The 20,530-nt window shown below is 38.4% G+C and overlaps 1 protein-coding gene across 2 annotated transcripts in view; it reads left to right on the forward strand.

Annotated features, from left to right (window-relative positions):
• Positions 1-20,530, forward strand: part of LOC140226878 (SH2B adapter protein 2-like) — a 101,257-nt gene that overhangs the window by 65,897 nt on the left and 14,830 nt on the right. For both annotated transcript variants that reach the window (XM_072307306.1, XM_072307307.1), the window contains exon 5: positions 18,450-18,586. In XM_072307306.1, coding sequence (XP_072163407.1) covers positions 18,450-18,586 — 137 coding nt within the window. The remainder of the gene's footprint in view (positions 1-18,449; positions 18,587-20,530) is intronic.

Below are 20,530 nucleotides of genomic sequence, written 5' to 3' on the forward strand. Positions count from 1 at the left end.
TTCTTTGGCATTAATCCCACAGTGCTTGGAAAGAGAGAGGTTGGGAAGTACCGTAATAAAGGCACTGTTTCACAATGGGTCTAGTTTGAAAAGCCTGTTACAAGGACACTGTGGGGGGAAAAAATGCTGTTTGTAGTGATCATTAGATAGGTTGAACCATAAAAACTTGTGAGTTAGAGGATTTAGCATACCCAACAATATTCTTACAGGCATTTAATAGTTTAGTAGATGGTCTATTAATATGGGGATTTTTGTTCATAGCAGCTCATTAGTAGCAGCATGAGTTTTAAAACTTTGTATACATATTTTGGTGTTGTTGTTTTTTCATCCATTTAAACATCAGTATACCATTCAATCAGCAAAGTTTGACATTTTTTGGAAGTGACCCACTACCGTGTTAAAGGGATGGGTATAGTTTCAATTGAGATGGGACTTCAGATTTCCAATGTTTTTTGACAATTATTATTATTTTTTTTAGATAATAAGAAACCTCTTTTGACATACAAAAGAGCATATAAGTCTAAGAGGAATTCAAAGTCAATTTGATGTAAATTTTGTTTTGAAATGACTTAGATATCCAAAACAAAGTAATCCTAATAAATTCTAAGAGGAATTCCAAGTTAATTTGATGCAAATTGATTTTGAAATGGCTGTGATATCGAAAACAGATTGATCCTAATAAAAGGAGTGACCTACCTTTTATTAGGATAGCTTCATTTTACTTTGTTTTGGATATCTTACCTATTTAATAACTGGTTTTCATCAAATAGATTTCAAATTCCCCTAAGAATTGTATGTATTTTCACATTTCAGAAAGCGGTTTCTAAAGAAGAAGTATCTTTCATAAAGTTAAAGGGTGATTCCTCACTTCTGCCAATGCTATACCACACCTTTAAACATTGTACTTACAAGCACTGCCTGTGTGAATCTCCTAGATCACGATGCTCCAGATAGATTCAAGATTGTGAATGGCTAAAATATCTTGTCGTGTTATCCCAATTAGAAGAGAGATATGGCTGATCCAGTGTCGGCTGTGGTTTTTGTGTATGTGGCTATGTGAAGCTCCTAAGGAAGCAATTCATTAATCAAAGAGGATTGTCTTAAAAGCTCCATTACAGTTTTGTGAGCAAAATCCACATGTCTGGCACTCTGTCACACATTTAGGAAAGAAAACGAATCTCTAATGATGCACCAATATTCACATAAACCATTTACAGCACGGATGTGGGTTGAAACAGGGAGGTGAGAAGAGAGCAAAGATTTAGTTTTAAGTAAAGAAGTGTTGTATAGCCTTCGATATGTAGAGAGAGAGCAAGGAATGTGAACAATAGTGCATGTGGATCTGGGGATCCGTGTTTCATTTTTGTTTTGTTTTGTTTTGTTTTTTGTTTGTTTGTTTTGTTTTTTGTTTGTTTGTTTGTTTGGTTTTTTTTTTTGGGGGGGGGGGTTGAGCTCAAATGGGAATACAGTTCATTGGCCCCATTTTTACCACAAATGTCCCTAAAATTGCATCCGATTCCCAGCCAAGTCTCGAGACCTTGAAAGTCATCCCTATCAACTGCTCCTCTGGAAGCTTGCCATGTTTGACTGTCAATTTGGAAACTTTTTTTTTTTTTTTTTAATCAACAGCAGGGCATAGCAAAATATTTTGAGCGTTGTGCTATGAGAAGCTTTATGGCATCTTGTACAGGGTTTTTCCATCTCCCTTCATGGTTGAGGGTACCTATTGAATATTTTGGTGAGCTCGTTGAATTTAATGTATATTAGGTGAGGTGCTGTCCATGATGGCTATGTGTATCGCAGCACCATCCTAAGAATACAGTGCTGTAAAACCAGAAATTTTCGTGTGCATGAAACTTTCACAAATTCCGGGAGGAGCCAGGACCAGCAAAAGTAAGATGCAGGCAAAAAGTTTTTTTTTCTTTTTTTTTTTCTACGCAATTCATTGAATGCCATTACAAAAGTTTCATGCTGTGAAAAGGGTTGTGGGCCCCCATTTGCAAAAGTTTCATGCTGCGAGTGTTTCTGGTTTTGGTGTAGGTAGGTCAAAACTAGAGTTAACTTGAGGTAGTTAATGGTGTAAGAGAAGGGTTAATTATTTATAAACAAGAGGTGGACACTCTGCTTAATTGATAACACAGAACCCCTGTGTTTTTGTTTGTTTGTTTGTTTGTTTGGTTTCACCTTAACTCATGCTTCCTGAAAGATAGATCGAGATCTTAAATTTGCATTTTTAGCTCACCTGAGCCAAAGGCTCAAGTGAGCTATTGCGATCACCCTTTGTCCGGTGTCCGGCGTGCGTCGTGCGTCGTGCGTAAACTTTTTACATTTTCATCTTCTTCTTGAAAACCCCAAGACTGATTTTCATCAAACTTGGCAGGTAGTATCCCTAGGGGGTTAGGAACTCAATTTGTTAAAATGTGCACCATGCCCCTCCCAGGGGGCCCCCAGGGGGGCCCAAACCCCCCAAAATTAAGGAATCTGTAAAAATCTTCTTCTCTAGAACCAGAAGTGATAGAGCTAAGTTAATATTATGAGGTAGTACATTGATGACTGTAGTTTCAAGTTTGTTCATGGCAGAATCAGGGGTGCCCCCCTTGGGACCCAGGGGAGGGGGGTGGGGAGGGGTCCTAATGGGGCCTAAATTGTACATTTTCATCTTCTTCTTGAGAACCCCATGACCCATTTTCACCAAACTTGGCAGGTAGCATCACTAGGGGGTTAAGATCTCGCTTTGTTAAAATGGGCACCATGCCCCACCCAGGGGGCCCCCAGGGGGCCCAAACCCCCAAAATTAAGGAATCTTTAAAAATCTTCTCTAGAATCAGAAGTTATAGAGCTAAGATAATACTATGAGTGAGTACATTAATGACTGTAGTTTCAAGTTTGTTCATAGCAGATCCAGGGGTGCCCCTCTTGGGGGCAGGGGGGGGGGGGTGGGAAGGTCCAAATGGGGGCCTGAATTGTACATTTTTATTTTCTTCCTGAAAACCTCATGATGGATTTTCGTCAAACTTGGCAGGTAGCATCCCTAGGGGGTCAGGATCTCAGTTTATCAAAATGAGCACCATGCCCCACCCAGAGGGCCCCAGGGGGCCCCAATCCCCACAAATTAAGGAATCTTAAAAAATTTGGGCCCTTATTGTACATTTTCATCTTTTACTTGAGAATGCCTGGTCAAATTTTAGTAGAGCTGTGAATGATTTAGATTAGTGACTGCGTGAAAGGTGAACTTGCGATACTCAGGTGAGCGCTAGACCCGCGGGTCTCTTGTTGATTAAGGCGTTGTAATGTTGCCATGACATTTAGCAGTAGGTACCAATCCTTTTGCTACGGCGTCCCATACCTACAAATTCTGGTGAGGAGTCATAAATAATGGCCATTGCTCCTTGATAAGATATGAAGGCAGTCTTACGTGTTGACACCTGTTGTCATTTCCATGTTTGTTTGAGGCATTGAATCTTGAAAGTTGGAACAGAATTATCTCAGTGATAAAAGAAATTTTTTTTTTTTTTTTTTTTTTGCTTTTCTGCTGATTAATCCTGGAAGTGGCACCAGGGGGGTGTTTCATAAAGCTGTTCGTAAAGTTACGAACAACTTACGAGAGACTGGTGATCAGTTCTTGTGCTGAATCATGGAAATTCTGATAAGTATAGCACATCAGAACTGATCACCAGTCGCTCATAAGTTGTTCGTAACTTTACAAACAGCTTTATGAAACAGGGCCCAGAAATATAACTGGCCCCCCTCACTTTTGAAAATGTGCCACAGGCCCTGGGTCTAACTACGCAATGGAGCTGAACAATGACAAGGCCTCCCAATCAACTCATAGCAGAGTTGATGAATGCAACAACTTGGAAAAAAAAAAAAAAAAAAAAAAAAAAAACATGATCCAAAAGGCGTTTGCAAACACGTTTTGACAGTGGGTATTGAAATGGTTTCAAATATGGGAAGGTTGATAAATGCAGCCTGAATCATGGAAAGACTTACATGGATGATCTGAATTTATGATGCACAACGGAACATAAATCTTTATTTCACCTTGACTTTGAACAATAAAATGTGTGATTGTTAGAATAGATGCCAGGAAAACGTGGAGAAATGTAGAACATTACAAATAAAGGGAAGTAAAGTCCTCGTTTGGCATTTTCCCTCGTATTCCCTCATGGAAAGCCTGTTATATGGGAAAGGGTTTTAAGAGAATTCATCGTTGCAAATTGATATCGGGTAATGAAATTCTATGGCAATTTTGAGGATGCATATCAAAGACACTGTCCTTGCCCTTCGCTGCTCCTACAGACATTATGGCATCAAAGGCTTCTTGCTGCAGGCTGACTGGTTACAGTTGGTCTCATCTGACTTAATAGCGTGATGAAGTATAGAAAACAAAAACAACTTACAGAGTTTCCAGTATGAGGGTGCATGTCACATCCATGGCATATCGCATATCAAAAGAATGTAAGGAATAATAGGTGTATGCTTTTACGTGAAGGGGTATATTCTGTATTTTATAGGTTTTGTACACCTGGTACATATAATTAAGGCTGTAAACGTTTACCTGGTACCAGAGTGGCCATTGGGAAAAAAATGCTATGATAAGGAAAATTAATAATCATTGTTAATATATGAGTAATTGCAATGACAGTTGTGCCACAGTATGCCGATTGATACTCAAAACCAGCATATTTGGTTGACCTTGGGCAGGTGAGGCTTAGCACACTGATATTTTTCCAAAGTATGCACACCAATTTGAAATTATCGTTGTGGTTCTTTAAACACTGGTGAACACGCCCGCACGAAGTGGGGAGCTTTATAAATCCATCGAGCGTTTCTTTGATGACTGCTTGGAATCTACATGTATATTTACTGAATTGCGAACATTCTCAGAAAGTGTGAATTAGTGAAGGTATATTTGTCACTCTCTCAAATCCAAGTTTTCAACCAAAGATATGCTTGACATGTTCATAATGTGCTCAGTGTCACCCAAATTGCCAGCGGTCAACTGCAACCTTACACAACAGTTCAGGATCACTCAAGAAAAGTTTAGTTATTTTTGCTTTGTTCCCCGTTGAGTAGGGATGTATTTGTGTCTGACCAAGTGTAGCACATGAGATAAACAACCTTTTCTATCTCACGCCTGTGTTGTCTTGTGAGCCAAAGATCAGATCTTGACCTTGAGATTTGACTAGATCTGATACGATTACCAAGATTACTCCATGATTTGGGCCATGATTTCAACAGTGGCACAAAAAACAAAAATTCTACAATTAGTTAGTAATGGCCCAATTGTGGCATGGGGAGTGGATTGTGCAGCAGTGGGAACCCAGCATTAGTTACTCCTGAAATGTTTTGGAGGTTTTTCTCAAAACTGAGTAGAGATGGCAAATGGACAGGGACACACCATCAGGCGACATGCTAGGGGTCATCTTCAGTAAAATCAAGAGCTGACATGTGGTCATGGTATACCCGTACACCTGTGAAATGCAGTCTCCAATCATTTTTGCATCTTATTGCAGTGTCCTCATGTGACTGTAAATTGAGCATAGAGTTAAAATCAACCAGTGGGAATTCAGAATATTAAATCTACCCTGCCGGTCACCCTTAATCAATTTTTATCAGTATCCAATGCTTAGTTTATTCTTGAAGAGTTGTGTTCTCCATCGTTTGATGCTAGTCATAGAAGGTGAAGGCCACTACCACTCTAGCCAGATCAGGAGAGCAAGAAGCAAATATCCAGGCACCACAAAATAATGTCCAAGAGAAAATTTTCAATGTCTATTCTCTTTGGGGAATGAGGAAAGTTTTGCATAACATGTTTTCTCTGCTTGTATAACTTCCCTAGGAAGTTGTGTGGTTAGTGTTAGTTACTGCTATGTCATGCTATGGGAATGGGATGTACTTTTTCGCCAGGGTATATATTTGTTTTTATTTTACATACTCTTTTCTTGTCTATTTTTAGGCACACTTTATTTCATATCTTCTAAAAAGAAAACAAAGGAAAGCAAAGGCCCACATTGGATGACGAAAGTTACAGGAATTTGAGTCTACTGTAATGAGGAAGTTTGCATTCCCAAGCCCCACTAGAGTCCTGTTGTCAGTGTGCCCTTGGACACTGTATGGCACAGATGGGTGGTAGATCTATCATAGAGCAAACAGCCATGACAATGAAGTACTATGGGTTTGGCCTAGGTCAGTGTCTGTGTACACAGAGAATGAGGGTGAGTCATGGCAATTTTGAAGTCCTTCTTTGGTACATTGGCACGCATTTGTCTTTACGGACATGTAGAACAATAAAACATACACCTGTATCTGATTCTCAGTACTCAAAATGATTTTGCATGCAGTTACATCTCTATGTATGAATTGATGTATACATATTACATTAGTAGAACTTGTTAATAATTTCCATGCACTGTGCATGTACTCAGCTAAACATCACTTGCTTAATGGAAATACCAAGGAGACTTTGTTATGGAATATTGCACTGTTTACAGGTTTGTTCATATGCAGGTAAACTTTTTTTTTTTTTAATACTTTGCACTCGGTCTGTGTAAGGCCGCCCCCCCCCCCCCCCTTTCCTGCACTATAACACTTCATGCAACTGTCCGAAAGCTAGTCAATAAGATTTCAAGTTCACATGCTGGGAGTTATGCTCTATTGATCATGCATTTCTCTCACTGAAGGCTCAGATTTTGATGCGACGATATTTCTTTACGCGCAACCCTTGCAGTACCCAAGTTGCTAATTGGGGCCCCTTTATGCACACTCATTGGGTAAAACTGTGTGATTTTCTTTGCCAGGTCCATACCACATATCCTTAAAAAAAAAAAAAAAAAAACACACACACACATCCCTGTTTTAACCTGTCCAGCATGTCAGACAATAAATAATTATGTGTTCAGTTCTCTCCTCACCCATTCAAAATTAGTGAGATATACTGCTTATTTCTGATAATAGAAGTTGGCAATGTAAGAATCCTTCTAGAAACTAAAGGGTTAATGTGTTGACTGCTTATGATTAATAAGAGAGAGGAAAAAAAACAGTGTTTCGACTCTCGAATGATGTACTGGCCAAGGACAACACTCGATCTGGCGATCCTACGCAAGAGAACAACAAACAGAAAAAGTGACAAGTTACAATTATGAAAGGTATTTTGAGTACTTTGACGTTAAATATGGCAATACCTACATGTACTGTTGGAATCTCAAACATGAAAACATTGTACATACTTGCTTTTGCCTTGACAAATTTGTACATGCTTGTTAGCACTTTGTGATCCCCAATCAGGTAAACAAACACAAATTTCATATGATGCTTTGTGAGTGCTCAGCGACAAGTCGGTACAATCGTTACATTGTTCACTGAAGGAAATATCTATGAATGCAATATTTAAGGTATTGTTATTTATATCATATGTATATATCAAAAGAATCTATACGTACGTCCTTCAATTTGGGATATTGGTATGTTGGTTGTTGGTTTTTTTTTTTTTGTGTGTGTGTGTGTTGAGTGCTGTTCCATGGCATCATGATGTTCTTCAAGCGATAATAAAATTTATCATTACCCCATTCACTGGAATCCGACAGGCACCTTCCATTACTTGTCTTACTCCCAGAGGGAATACTCCAGTAAACATTCCAATTTATGAACTGATTTAATGGTGTTAAAGTCTAAAAGTAAATGATCAAAGACACAGCAAGGACAGAAACAAAGGAATTAATAAACTGAGCATAACATGAATCCAGTCAAACTGACTCAGGTATTCAAATTGCAAGCATTGAAGATTTGAGACTCATGAATAGCCTTTATTGCAAACATAAACGTACTCGTTAGATCGTGAGGACTTGACGTGCAGGTCACACCTGTAGTGGGAAACAAAAGTGGCTAATGCTGGCTTTGTAGGTACGATGCCGTATTATTCACAATGTCTAATCACCAGTGTAGAATTTTATGTGATATAGCTATTGAGTACATAGCATAGCATGCTTAGACAAAGTGCTGGTTGTCATGAATGCTATTGTTACAATGATTTGGCATGGCATTGTACCCACCAATGAAGGTGTTGTATGAAGTTTCAATGGCACTTATGTCATTTATGTTTTATGTACCAATATTTTTTTTTTCTCTCTCCTCTTGTGAAGGCATCGGTTCTTTTCTTCTATTCAAGAGTAAGAGTATTCATGTGCCTACAAAGATTGTGTCTGTATTGTATAGTACATGTATGTACACCCAGGAGAGAAAACATCTCATTCTTGTTTGTTGTTTAACTGCATAATATAACTATGTTGGGCACATCTTCAAGGACTTGTTTCATCAGCTAGTCACCTTTGTTTTCTATTGCCCAAACTGTAGATCATAATTTAGACCTCCCAACCATTCTGAATTTGGAGGAAAGAATCTGAATTTTGACCACTCCCAGCTTTTGTTTCAGTAGGAGTTTCCTATTTTTCTTGGTTATTTTACGACACACTCCTATATGGAAACTGCTTGTTCTTTCCCATTTTTCAGCCACATCATCTCTATTTTTTTTTCCAGTCAGAAAGGTTGGGACGTCTGCATAATTTGTTGTGCAGTAGCATTTCATCAGGTCTTTCAATGTTATTAAAGTTTGATAATAAAAGCTGGAGGAAACAATCAGAGATAAAAACTGAAAAAGGAAGTTGATTCACATCTTTACACTCTAGAGATGTTACCTAGGCTGTGTTTATCTAACTTGAGAGAGAGAATCACATTTCTAATGGCATTAAAGAATGTGTTTTGAAATGCGATTCTCCAAGTATCACGTTTATCTAGCCATTGTACAATCGCGATTCGAGTCTGTGCTGCTGCTTTGTGCAGTTTGACCCGGGAAGTAAAGGTCAACTGCAACCACCAAATATGCCTTCATCATCTACGCACAAATAATGGGTTAAAAACCAAAAAAACAAAAACAAACGGCACACGCTTTTCTTTGCAACCGGAAGCAGCTGGGAGTTGACCTTCAGATAAACGCATTTCAAAATGGCATTGTGTTTATCTACTCACAGAAAGGCGATCGTGGTTTCAAACGGGGTTCAAATCGACATTTCTAAACGAATTTGAAAACAAGGTTGCATTTATCTAATGCCAGCAAATGCCTTAAACACATTTAGGATCATGATTCTGCCTTAGGAAATTTTTAGATAAATGCACCCTGAGAGTCTGAACACCACTTTGTGTCACAAAGCGTGAAGAATGAGCATGATGTCAACTTCAAAATGTATTCCAGGATCTAGATGGGAGTGATGTCCTCAGAGCTGACATGACTGAAGATTTATTCCACCGAAAAAGTGCAGATGATTGGCCAGCAGTTTTATGGCTAATTGTTCGGTAGTCATTTCTAATTGATCCAACAGTCAGCCAGAGACACATACTCTCGAAACAAGAACACAGGCATACCCCATCAGTTGTCATAATTAATCTCCAGATGTGAAACGGTCCTGCGTCAAGCACCGGTAGTGTTAAATCCTTTAGTGATGCGGGATCCATGTTAATTCTTCTATGTATGAAACCAACTGATTAACACACAGTACCCTAGATTCATCTGAGGTAAATGACCTGCCATTATTCAAAAACAATCTAGAACACTCCCCATCTCCCATCTCTACCTTTTTGTGCTGTGTAATTCAGTGCCCCACCCCCCCCCCCCCCCAACCCCAATTAATGAGGGAGGGTTTGGGAAACAAGTTTTTCTCTCATTTAATATTCACAGTGGTGATAGGAGTTCTAAGACAGTAGACTTGAGAGGGATATTAAAACAGAAACTGACTATCATCTCCAAACATTGCATTATGTATTCTATGCTATCACTGGCTATCGTTATAATTTATCATTCTCTTCTCCTCCTTCTCCTCCTCTTCCTTACACTGTCTGGGGAAGACCGGCAGCAGAAGGTATATACATGAATCTTCCTGTGTCATGGTGACAATGAGCTGACAAAACGTTTGGCGTTTGGACAGCTCTTGAGAAGAGTTGGAGGGGGTGGGGGGATGGTGTGAGATGGTCACGGACTGTCCGTCCTGATGAGGCCGATCCTCCAGGGCTCCCGCTCTTGGATTTGAACCTCGTTGCCTTTGCCGACTCAGATTCCAACCCTCTGTTTCACGAGGATCCTTGGAAGGCTATGCATACCAGAGTTTGATTGAGTACTGGCAGGAGACGAGGACAGCTGCTGTTTTTTTTTTTTAATGTCCTCTTATTTGTGCTGGTCTTGAATGAATTAATTATCTCTGGAACAACTCATTGAGAGAGCTGTCAACTTGTATATTTTTATGATACTCAGTATGTTTGGTTTTAATTTGGGGGCGTATTGAAGTCCTGTCCTCATTATGGGGGGGGGGGACCCTCAAAAAGTATGTCACTCTGTCGTTTATACCACACTTCCATCAATTAGCTTTTTTGTACTCCTAGAAATGACCTATCATCAATGAGCAAGGCAGTGCCTGTATTGGAGTTATCTAGTTTTCCCTAGTTATTCTGCCTCAAATGACAGTAATACATTGTAAGCCAAGTAGGATTCATGAAAAGATTTCATGCGTTGTACTATAAAGCAAGATATTTTCGCTGTATGAAATGATCACGAAATCTTCTCGAATTGCCTGCTGGCATTCAATACATTAGTGTAGACAAGAAATTTCATGTGCATTTTGATTTTGTGAATCTAGTCTCTTGCAGAATTAAAATGCTTGCAAGTATTTCTAGGTGTTTTTTTTTTTTTTTATATGATTTGTTACCGAGCAGCTTGTTCACTTAATACACTCTGTTTCAGTATTTTTATCATTGTGACTCAATTTCATCACAGAATTGAAAAATGATTAATGTTGAGGATAACAGTCGGTTAATTATCACACATTGGTTTGTGCCCTGTTAAAAGTTTCACAGTATAAAATGAAAGTGTTTGCTGCATATACTGACAGTAGCAATATAATGAATTGTTTAATGAATGGTTTAGTGGCACATCGGTTTTGGTCACAGATATCTGATATGAACAGCATGATTCTCTAAACTTTTAAAGGCTTCAATGATCCACTTGAGAGCAAACTTAAACATTTCTCCTTTTTGTTTTTGTACGTGAAATTGAGCCCCATAGTGTCAAACAGTATCTTTATGTGGAGCTCTCAATTTTAGTTTTGCCTCAAGTGACAGAAAAAAGAACCTTTCATATCTGATAATTGGAAGCGTGTTTAATTGCCTAAATACTGACTTTCTGTTTCTATGTTTATGTAAAGTAGAGTGATTCCTCTTTACTTTTCAAAACAATTTCACATAAGGGATGCTGTTTGTGCCAGAGAGGATATATTTTGCAAAACATGGTCATTTTCTTTAAATTTGTTCCATTCACTATGGTGTGAGACATTGGTAGCCATGAAGGAGCATGAAGGACATATAAGAAAGGTGCCTTAATTAGAAAAAAACAACAACAACAACAAAGATAAAAGCACTTCTACATTTTTAGCATTACTGCTAGTCTTCATTCCAGCATCTGCATTCGCATCAACAAAATCCCTCTCACTTATCTTTTAAGGGAGATGGAAAATTTGATGATACCAGCACAAACTGGATAATGTTTATTGTGTGGCTACTAAACGTCTTGAATGATAAGAAAGCATACATTTTTGTATTCATAATTGATTTGGACGAGGTCAAAAAAGTGCAGTTACCCTGGCAGGGCAGGTGTATAAAAAAAACAACAAACAAACACATATGAAACATAAATGATTTATTTAGGGTAAATTTCACCTCAACAGGCTCATTGTGCTGTGAACTCTACCCTAGTTATATGGAAGTCTCAAAATATGCAAGTGTTTTCATTAAATCACCTTTTTTTGTTACCTTTTTCTTGAGTAAGATTTTCTCTTCCTTTTTTTAGGCTTTTCTGAGACCATACTAAAAAAGTCTCTCAGTGGTTGGAGATCTATACTGAACACTCACTCTCAGTAAATAAACCCTGACATTATGTTAGACTTTTATATACAATTGTATTATTACCTTATACCCCCTTTGTACCATTATATATTACTTCAATATACCATTACATTATAATTCTGTGTATCATCACAGTATACTAGTACTTCTATGTCCAGGCCTGTTGTCATGGCGATAATATCACAACATTAAAGAGGACAGTTTCTGGGCTTTCCATTCACTCAGCAACAAAATACTACATTTAAAGTTATGGCACAAGAGAAAAATTTGGAGTTTTTTGCATACAGGTATGAGATGTGATTGGCCAGGGCCATCTCCTCCATTGTAATTACAATTATGACCCAACAAGAGCCTGGCTGGCTAGCTGCTGTGGAAGTGGGAGGTATGAGGGGAAGTCATGACAGATGTTGAGATATATAATCTTGGTGAGCATTCTCGTCACGCGTCATCACATCGAATATTGTGTGAAGTTGTAAAAAATTGCACTCCCGTGAGCGCACCTTCTAACAAGCGACAATTTAAGTGGCTCAATTGCTGCAGTTGCCCATCAGCTTTCTACAAAGTAGGGCGATTTTCAACTCTTGTCGTCTTTTACTGCGATGGGAATGGCTGTCATTTCTGTGTTTTGAGATAGGGAATATGTGGTGCACTCGTGTATGTCTTTCCATGAAGGTCCACAGATAACAAAGCTTGCAGGCACACAAAATTGCACTTTGGCCAGAAGCTGCTGGAGGTTGTTCAACTGCTGCACTATTTCTACGAGCAAACCAAAGAGACATTAAATGGAATTAAAGTGCCAAAGGAATATCGTTAATAAGGTATTTTACATGTCTAAACATAGATGCAACGAAATGCAGTGACCTGTACTCTGAAAGGGTAAAAAGTGATCAACCTGCAAAAAAATTTGATCAAAATTAAAATTGAGATATGAAAATTAAAGTACTGAATTTCTCAGAGAAAGTAGACCAAAAATATTAACAATGATGACCTGAAAACTATAAGTTATTCAACTCTCACTTCATTTCTCTGACACACACACACACACACACACACACACACACACACACACACACACACAAAACTTGCACTGTCATCTTATGTGACTGTGAAGCCACACATGACACACACACATACAAGACACGCATACACAAATTATTTCCATTGCAGTTGTCTTAGATGCCAAAATGTTGTCATTATTAAAAATTTGTCAGAACATTTACATTGGAACGTCTTGGGATAGATTTTGATTACGGCAGTAGAAAGTTCATGTATCATTAAGATTTTTAAACCATATTTTTGCAAACATCACCAACATTATTACCCAACAATTTGAGATGACAGTTTCTTGCTCTTAACCCGTTGAGGACGGTTTGATTTTGCTACAACACGCATTTCCCATAGACACCTGCCCGAGTATACTCGGGACTCGTCCTCAACGGGTTAAGAATCAGAACTTATTTTATATCTCACCAAGATTTTTAAGTAATATCATAAACTTGTGTGTTTTATGATCAGTTTTTTGCTGTTGCATGCAGCTGTGAAGGATTTTACGTTTTCCTTATGTTTGTTCAAATCATATAGCATAAAACATTTATTGGATTTTTTTGTGGAGAAATAGTAGAAATCAAATCAAATTAATCGCTCTCTGTAAGAAGGAAAAAAATGGGATTCATAAATGACATTTCATAGATAGAAGTGATTAAAGAGGTCTCCATAATGAGTGTCATAGACATGATTCTTTGAGGACTATTTTAAGATAAACTGTAAAACCAGAAATGTTTGTGTGCATTTTAATTTTGCAGATTTCGCAAGAGCCAAGATTCGTGAAATTCAGACACGCATGCGCAAGTTCTTGTCTACGATATACATGTATGCATTAAATGGCAGCAACAATTTGTGCAAATTTCTTGCTGAGAAAAAGGCCGTCGGCTCCTATTCACAAAAATTTCACGCTGTGAAAATATCTTGCTTTAGGTTTTATGTTGAGGTCATTGTTGGCATGTCTAATTGACTTAAATGTGGATAAAATTCAAATATTTATTTACTTTGTGGATCCTTGTGGGACTTTCTTCAATTTTCCACTTTCTCAATTTCCTTCTTTCGCTCCATTCATATTCATTAAAAGCTGTTATCTCTTCGGTAAATCCCCCTTTTTTTTAGTAATCGGCAAACCTGCAAACTTTAAACCAGGATGTGCACGCTTTATGTATCATGCCTGATCACGTGACTGTTGTGATTTGTTTGGGTTCCCCCTGGCTGGGCTTGCTTGGCAAGAGTTGGTCGCTGTCCAAAGACCAAAGGGAAGAAAAGTTTACCCCCTATAAAAATAATGTTCTCCAGTGTTGACAGAATGATGTAATGACCTATAAATAGCCATAGAGCTGCTATATGTAAGCTGGCTCCACAAACTGGGATGAAGTCAGACCTAAAAATGAGCACCAGGGGAGTGAGTTCTTGGAGAGGGGATCAACAATCAATGTCATGAAGAATACTTCCTCTTTAATTCTAAGATAAGGGATGCTCAAACATTGTCCAAGACCTCAAAAAGTAAACAATCAGTCATTGATGAGAAATTGTGATGTAATGGCAGTATTACCTCATTTTCCCTTGAAATATAACTACCCTGATGGGTTAACACATTGTTCATTCAGTTCGCGTTAGTTATAAGTTCAAGTTTGAGAGGGGTAAGATTGAATGGAAAGTAAGTGGAAGTAAAAGAGTTTTATGGAAGATTAAAAGATCAAATGGAAGTGAAAGAGTTTTATACCAGATACATTATGAAAGCACTACTAGCCAATGTCACACAGGAAGAATAACACTCTCATATTAAAACAAACATCAATGAAACTAATAACTATTTCAACAACAACAACAACAAAGTTTTATTGATTCTTTTGGGCTCAGAGAATCTATGCTTGGATTTTTGTATTGACAGCAGAAATTGCCTTTAATTTGATTCTGCTGTTTTCCTGAGTACATTTGACAGGTTTGTTTTTGGGACTAAGATGCTATTAAAAAACACCATGTTCATATTGATTTTCATAAATGAATTGGAGTAGATTAACTGGGGAAGAGAAATAAACAAGAATCAAAACAGCAATTTTATGAAAGACAGGCATAAAATGAAAGAGTTATTGGATTAAAAAAAAAGAATGTTCTCACGCAGTGATATCACATGCTGTCACATAGTTAGAAGATAAGAAATGTATTTATTCCAAGAGATGATAATGCCACTGCTCCTCCCATCTTAACCCACTGAGGAGGAGTCCAGAGTATACTCGGGCAAGCTTCTATGGGAAATGCATGTTGTAGCAGAATCAAACCATTCTCCACGGGTTAAAGTGCATGACGTCTTGGGTTTGAGTGGTTTTCGCTTTGTTTTGGGGTTTTGTTTTGTTTTTTCAAAGGGGAAGGAATGGCACTAGCTTGATAGTGATAGAATGAGAAGTTTTCCTTTCTCAACAACATTTCATTTCTTTGGTATTGTCAAGCATGCAGATAACCATGCATCTCACTTGCAGCCCCTTCAAATCATAAGACTCCTGGAGAATTTCATGTATACATCCCTCAATTTGGCATCACATTGTTCCACACACCTTTTCAGCTTGGGGGATGAAAAGTGTATTTCTTCCTTTAAAAAAAGAAGAGTTTTCAGCAACATTTAGGAAAAGAAATTATATAATGACAGATAAAGAGATAATCCTTACTATCAGTGAAACATTTATTCAGATGGTTGTTTGTTTCCAATTCAGTTCAAAACAAATTTAGATATCAATTTATGTCAGTTTGTTGAAATCCAATAACTCTTTCATTTTATGTCTGCCTGTCATAAAACTAATGTCTTTTTGTTTTGTTTCATTTCTACTCTCTCCCAAATAATCAAACCAAAATCATTTATGAAAGTCAGTTTAAACATAAAAGTGTCATAATCCCCTCCCAACCAGTCTAATACTCAGCAAAACAAAATGATCAAGATAAGGGCAAATTTTACTGTCATTACAAAATTCAAAGTACTTATTGATTCTCTCTTCTCAGAAGAAGGAATAAAACCTTTCTTGAAATGGTTTGAAATGGTTTGATGTGTACAAAAATAGAATTTGTGTCCTTCAATGTCTGACATTGCCCGGTAATGCTTTCATCACATGAGGATCTGGTGTTAAACTCTCTTTACTTAGAATAATCTTGGGGGAGAAAAAAAAGGCTCCTCTGAAACTGAACTTTGAAGTTTGTTTTGAGATTTGTTTGTTTTGAGGTTTTTCTCTTTTTTAGAACTACAACTCTGTCAGCCTTGTGTATATTGTTTGCAGAAACAACAGCCTTTATATTCATAGATGATAATCTTTTAAACAGATAAAATGGAAACAAATTGGATAATGTCAAAGAGATATGTAGAGCATCATGTTTAATCTTCAACAAGGAAGTAAGATAGTTATATTAAATGCATGTCAGTATATTATCCTGTTGCGGTGTTGTCTGAGATAGGAAATAAATTGTTGTGATTTTTTTTTATTTGCCCCCCCCCCCTTACTGTTTCCTTGGTGCATCAAATAGAAGAGACCCTGTGGTCTTGTATCAACCTCTTTACAAGCATTCCATGAGGGCAATATTGCAGGGATGATCTAATCTTGTGGGATGTCGCTTCCAATGAAAGCAGTGAGACAGGAAAAATTGATCAGTGAAAACATCGGCAAATATCAGAGAAAAAAAAAATGTCAAGGCCATTCACGGGGACATTTCAATATTGAATTTGTGCACAAGCAAACCCAGCCATGCTTTCTTGGTACATTTGTATCAGCAACTGTCGTGTCCGCGATTATCACAATGACTTCAATTCTATCAACAGATTTTAAAGGAACTCCTTGAATATGATTGCGATCATCAGTTAAAAATATCATTACGAGGTCAAGTGAAGAGCGTGAGCATTCACAAATTTCACTGTACTCCAAGAAGTACTTGATGAAGTTCAATCAAGTTTGCCAGATCCTGAGATGTACTGAGACAAATTTATTCACATGATTTGTGTGAAATGCTGCAAAACAAGGAACATTCATGTGCATTTTAATATCGCAAAATTTGTGAGAGCCCAAATTTGCAAACTTGAAATGCATGCGAAAGTTCTTGTCTGCACCATATGCATTGAATGTCAGTGACAATTTACAAAAAAAAAAAAAATTCATAAAAGGCCATTGGCTCCAATTCGTGAAAATTTCTGTATTTTGATTGTTCCCACATTAACACAGGACCCCCTTTGCAGGGACAGTCACTAGAGATCTTATTTTTTATACGACTGACCATCCACACTGCTGCTATCCCCGAGCGGTGGGGGCAATCACGGCTTGGGGCGAGCCTTGCCACATGAAACCAGACTTTGCCATGCGCACATTTGATAAATGCAGCTGGGCGCTATCAATTACGGCCCAAGGTCACTCTCTCCCCCAAATTTTGTCTCTGGACCGGACTTGCTTCAAGGGAAGGGGGTGGGGCAAGTCCCAATGAGCGCCTACACTGGTTTTGGAGGGGAAAGTCCTATGGCACGGGACTATCCCTGCTATGCGGGAAGTGCATGCGAGCACCAATGTGAACATGGGGTAGAGGATGTTGACCTTTTTGGACTGTAATATTTCTGTCAATACACATCTTTGGGAAATCAGGGATATGTGATGCCCTGATCCAAGCATAGGATGAGTGGATTTCATTCTTGGATAGTCATCCCTTCAGCGTGCTGTTTTGCAGGCTGTTTCTCATCCACACGGGGAGGGATTTGGAGCATTCCATATCCCATTTGGAAGAGAGTGCCAGGCAACATTTCCTGGAAAAGTGTCTCCGAAAGATTTTAGTAAAGTATTCACAGACTGACGCTGTGGTAGCAGTAGTGCCCAAAAGGTCCTGATTTATGTAGACTATGCATCACAAATGGATGTTCTAACAAGCGGGAACTTCCCGAGCTACTAATAAAGAAAGAGAATACTTCCATATATTGGTCATCAACATACATTTCTTCTTTTTTTTATACCCAAAACACACTTTTGTTTTTAACTTGCAACAACTTGTGTATTTCATGACGCAGGATCACAGTTATGTTTTGTGTGAAATTTATACAGCTGTATTATAAACAACCTTTTCTTCTGTTGTCAAGACTGCGATGTTATGGTCGCAACTGATTAATTCAGTGAGACACAAATAGTTTGTAAGTGATACAAAAGTGAAGGAACCAGAGTGCACTGTCTGCAACCCCTATGCACTCTGCGCTAGTTAAATGTCAGAAAACAGATTTTATATGTATTTATGACATGACAATGAATTATCTTGAACCTTGAATGTTGTGTCTCTGTTCACATCCTATGTGAGATACTTGAATGTGTTCAACTTTATGTGCTTACAATATGTCAAAGGCTATATGATTTCTGAACTGTGCATATATATGCATCTGGCGCATTGTGTTTCTTTTGCATCAGTGATCCGGGATAACATTTCTCTTTATCTTTCTCTCATCTCTCTTCTCACAGACCTCTACCAATGCTGCCCACATCCATGCCACCTGCGCCCTCGTCCCCTTCCCACGGTGCATTGGGAGCATTGCCCAGCAGCGTTCAACCTCCGCCCAGGAGCAAGCCAGCTCTTACCGTTAATATACCAACGCAAGGTGAGTACTCCGCCCGGCCGTGCCCTCTAAGCCTGTCTGTGTTTTGGTGTTGCCGTGTTGAGACCTCTTCATTATCTCTGCCAGTACCACCGGTGACTTATTCTGACAAACTGTTATAAGCTACTGAAATCCTTGCATCTGATTGGCTGAGAGCAAATTTGTCAAAAAACAAACAAACCAGTATATATCCTACAAAATGCTTCATGAAATGCCCCCTTTGACAGTGTTTCATGAATAAGAAAGTTGTCAGCCCTGACAAACGGTGTTCCAATGGTTTTGACCAATATGACTCTCAATGAAGAACATTGTGATGAATTTTAGAAGGCAGTAGTAGCTGATGTTTTGAGGAGTATGACTATGTGAGCTTTTCCTCCTATCTGGCAGGTGCAGCTTTTTAAGCAGCTTTTTTTTACTCTTTTCGTGACCAAGGAAGCCTCAACTTGTACAACATCAGTGCAGGAGAGGCACGCGTTACCTCTCGGAAGGCTGATCTGTCAGTAGCGTTGCCAATTTTAGTCCCCTGCGAGCCCGATCCCCAAAATGCAGCATTTGCTGCATCTTGTCGCGGAAAAAAACAAACAACTCACGACTACAAACAAAACAAACAAGTAAGAACCTGAGCAGAGAGAGGATGTGCAGTTGATGGAATTCAAATCGTATTCATGAAAGGCATCCTGCTGTCTAAGATGAGAATCAACTTGTCCGCATCACTCAAGTGGCAGGCAAAAAACAACAACAACAAGTCATTTCCTTCCTAGAAGGTCAAGAGGTATTCTTAGAAAGGTCTTTTTTCCTATTCTTTTCTTTTTTAATCCTTCTCCATGATTCTCTAAAAGGCACAGGTAACGTGCAGGTTGACAAGTGTCATGACGAGGATCAAATTAACTCCGGATAGATGAATTTAGAGGAGCACTCCTAAGGACTTGTAAGGCCTAGAAACATGCTGCTCCCTGGCACTGGAGAGTTAATGCAACGTGAGGCGGGAATGACTGTCCGGAAGTGCTTGACATTTTCCAAGAATGATGAAGACATTGTCAAAGCTTTTCTTCTTTCTTTCTTTTTTTTTGTTTCTTTTTTCAGTGTTCATCTACATGGAAACTTTTCCTCGAGTAGAAAACTCGGAATGAACAGAATTCTTTTCCAGAGGACAAAGGAATCTTGGAGCAATCAAGATATTGCCACAGCATTCTCAATTTTGCCATGGACATGAAAACTTTTCAAATACAGAATAGTAATGAACGGTATTCCTGTCAAGAGGTCACATGACTTACATGAAATGATGGTGGTTACTAAAAAGCAAGAAATTTCCGCGGCATGAAATTTTCGTGATTTGGAGCTCAAGGCCTTTTTCATGGCATGACATTTTTATGAATTTCCACTGACATTCAGTGCATTATACCATATGTTCCGCCCCCCCCCAAAAAAAAAAAAATAATAATGAAATATGTAACCCTCCACAACAATGACTTTAAACATAGTGAATGAACCCAAACACAGTATACCATTTCTGAGTATGAAACTATAACTTATTTCCCACGTCTTGCAGAAAACCTCATCCAATTTGCTTCAGTGGTCAAAGAGAAATGAGGATCATTGTCGAGCACGTCAGGAATACCTCCAAGTTCTTTCCATTGTGTTCACCTTTTAATATGCAGTTCCAAGAGCATCCAAGTGCTTAACTTGGAAAAAACAACAACAAAAAGTCCAACAACTACATTTTGGAGGAGCAAATGGGTGCTTGCTGTTCAGCTTCCAGCGCAACTTTTCAGTAGGATGAAAATAGCCCAGGTTTTTATGCCTCTAATTGATGAACCTTGAGTGAAAAATATCTATTTCAAGTCAATTCAATATATTTCATCCAACACAAGGTGGCTACATGATAAAAAATAAACAAGTAAAAAAGTACACAAGATATAAAGTATAGTACAAGTAAATGTACAAATG

The sequence above is a fragment of the Diadema setosum genome, chromosome 4 (genome assembly GCF_964275005.1).
Source record: "Diadema setosum chromosome 4, eeDiaSeto1, whole genome shotgun sequence".
In the NCBI taxonomy this organism is placed as follows: Eukaryota; Metazoa; Echinodermata; class Echinoidea; order Diadematoida; family Diadematidae; genus Diadema; species Diadema setosum.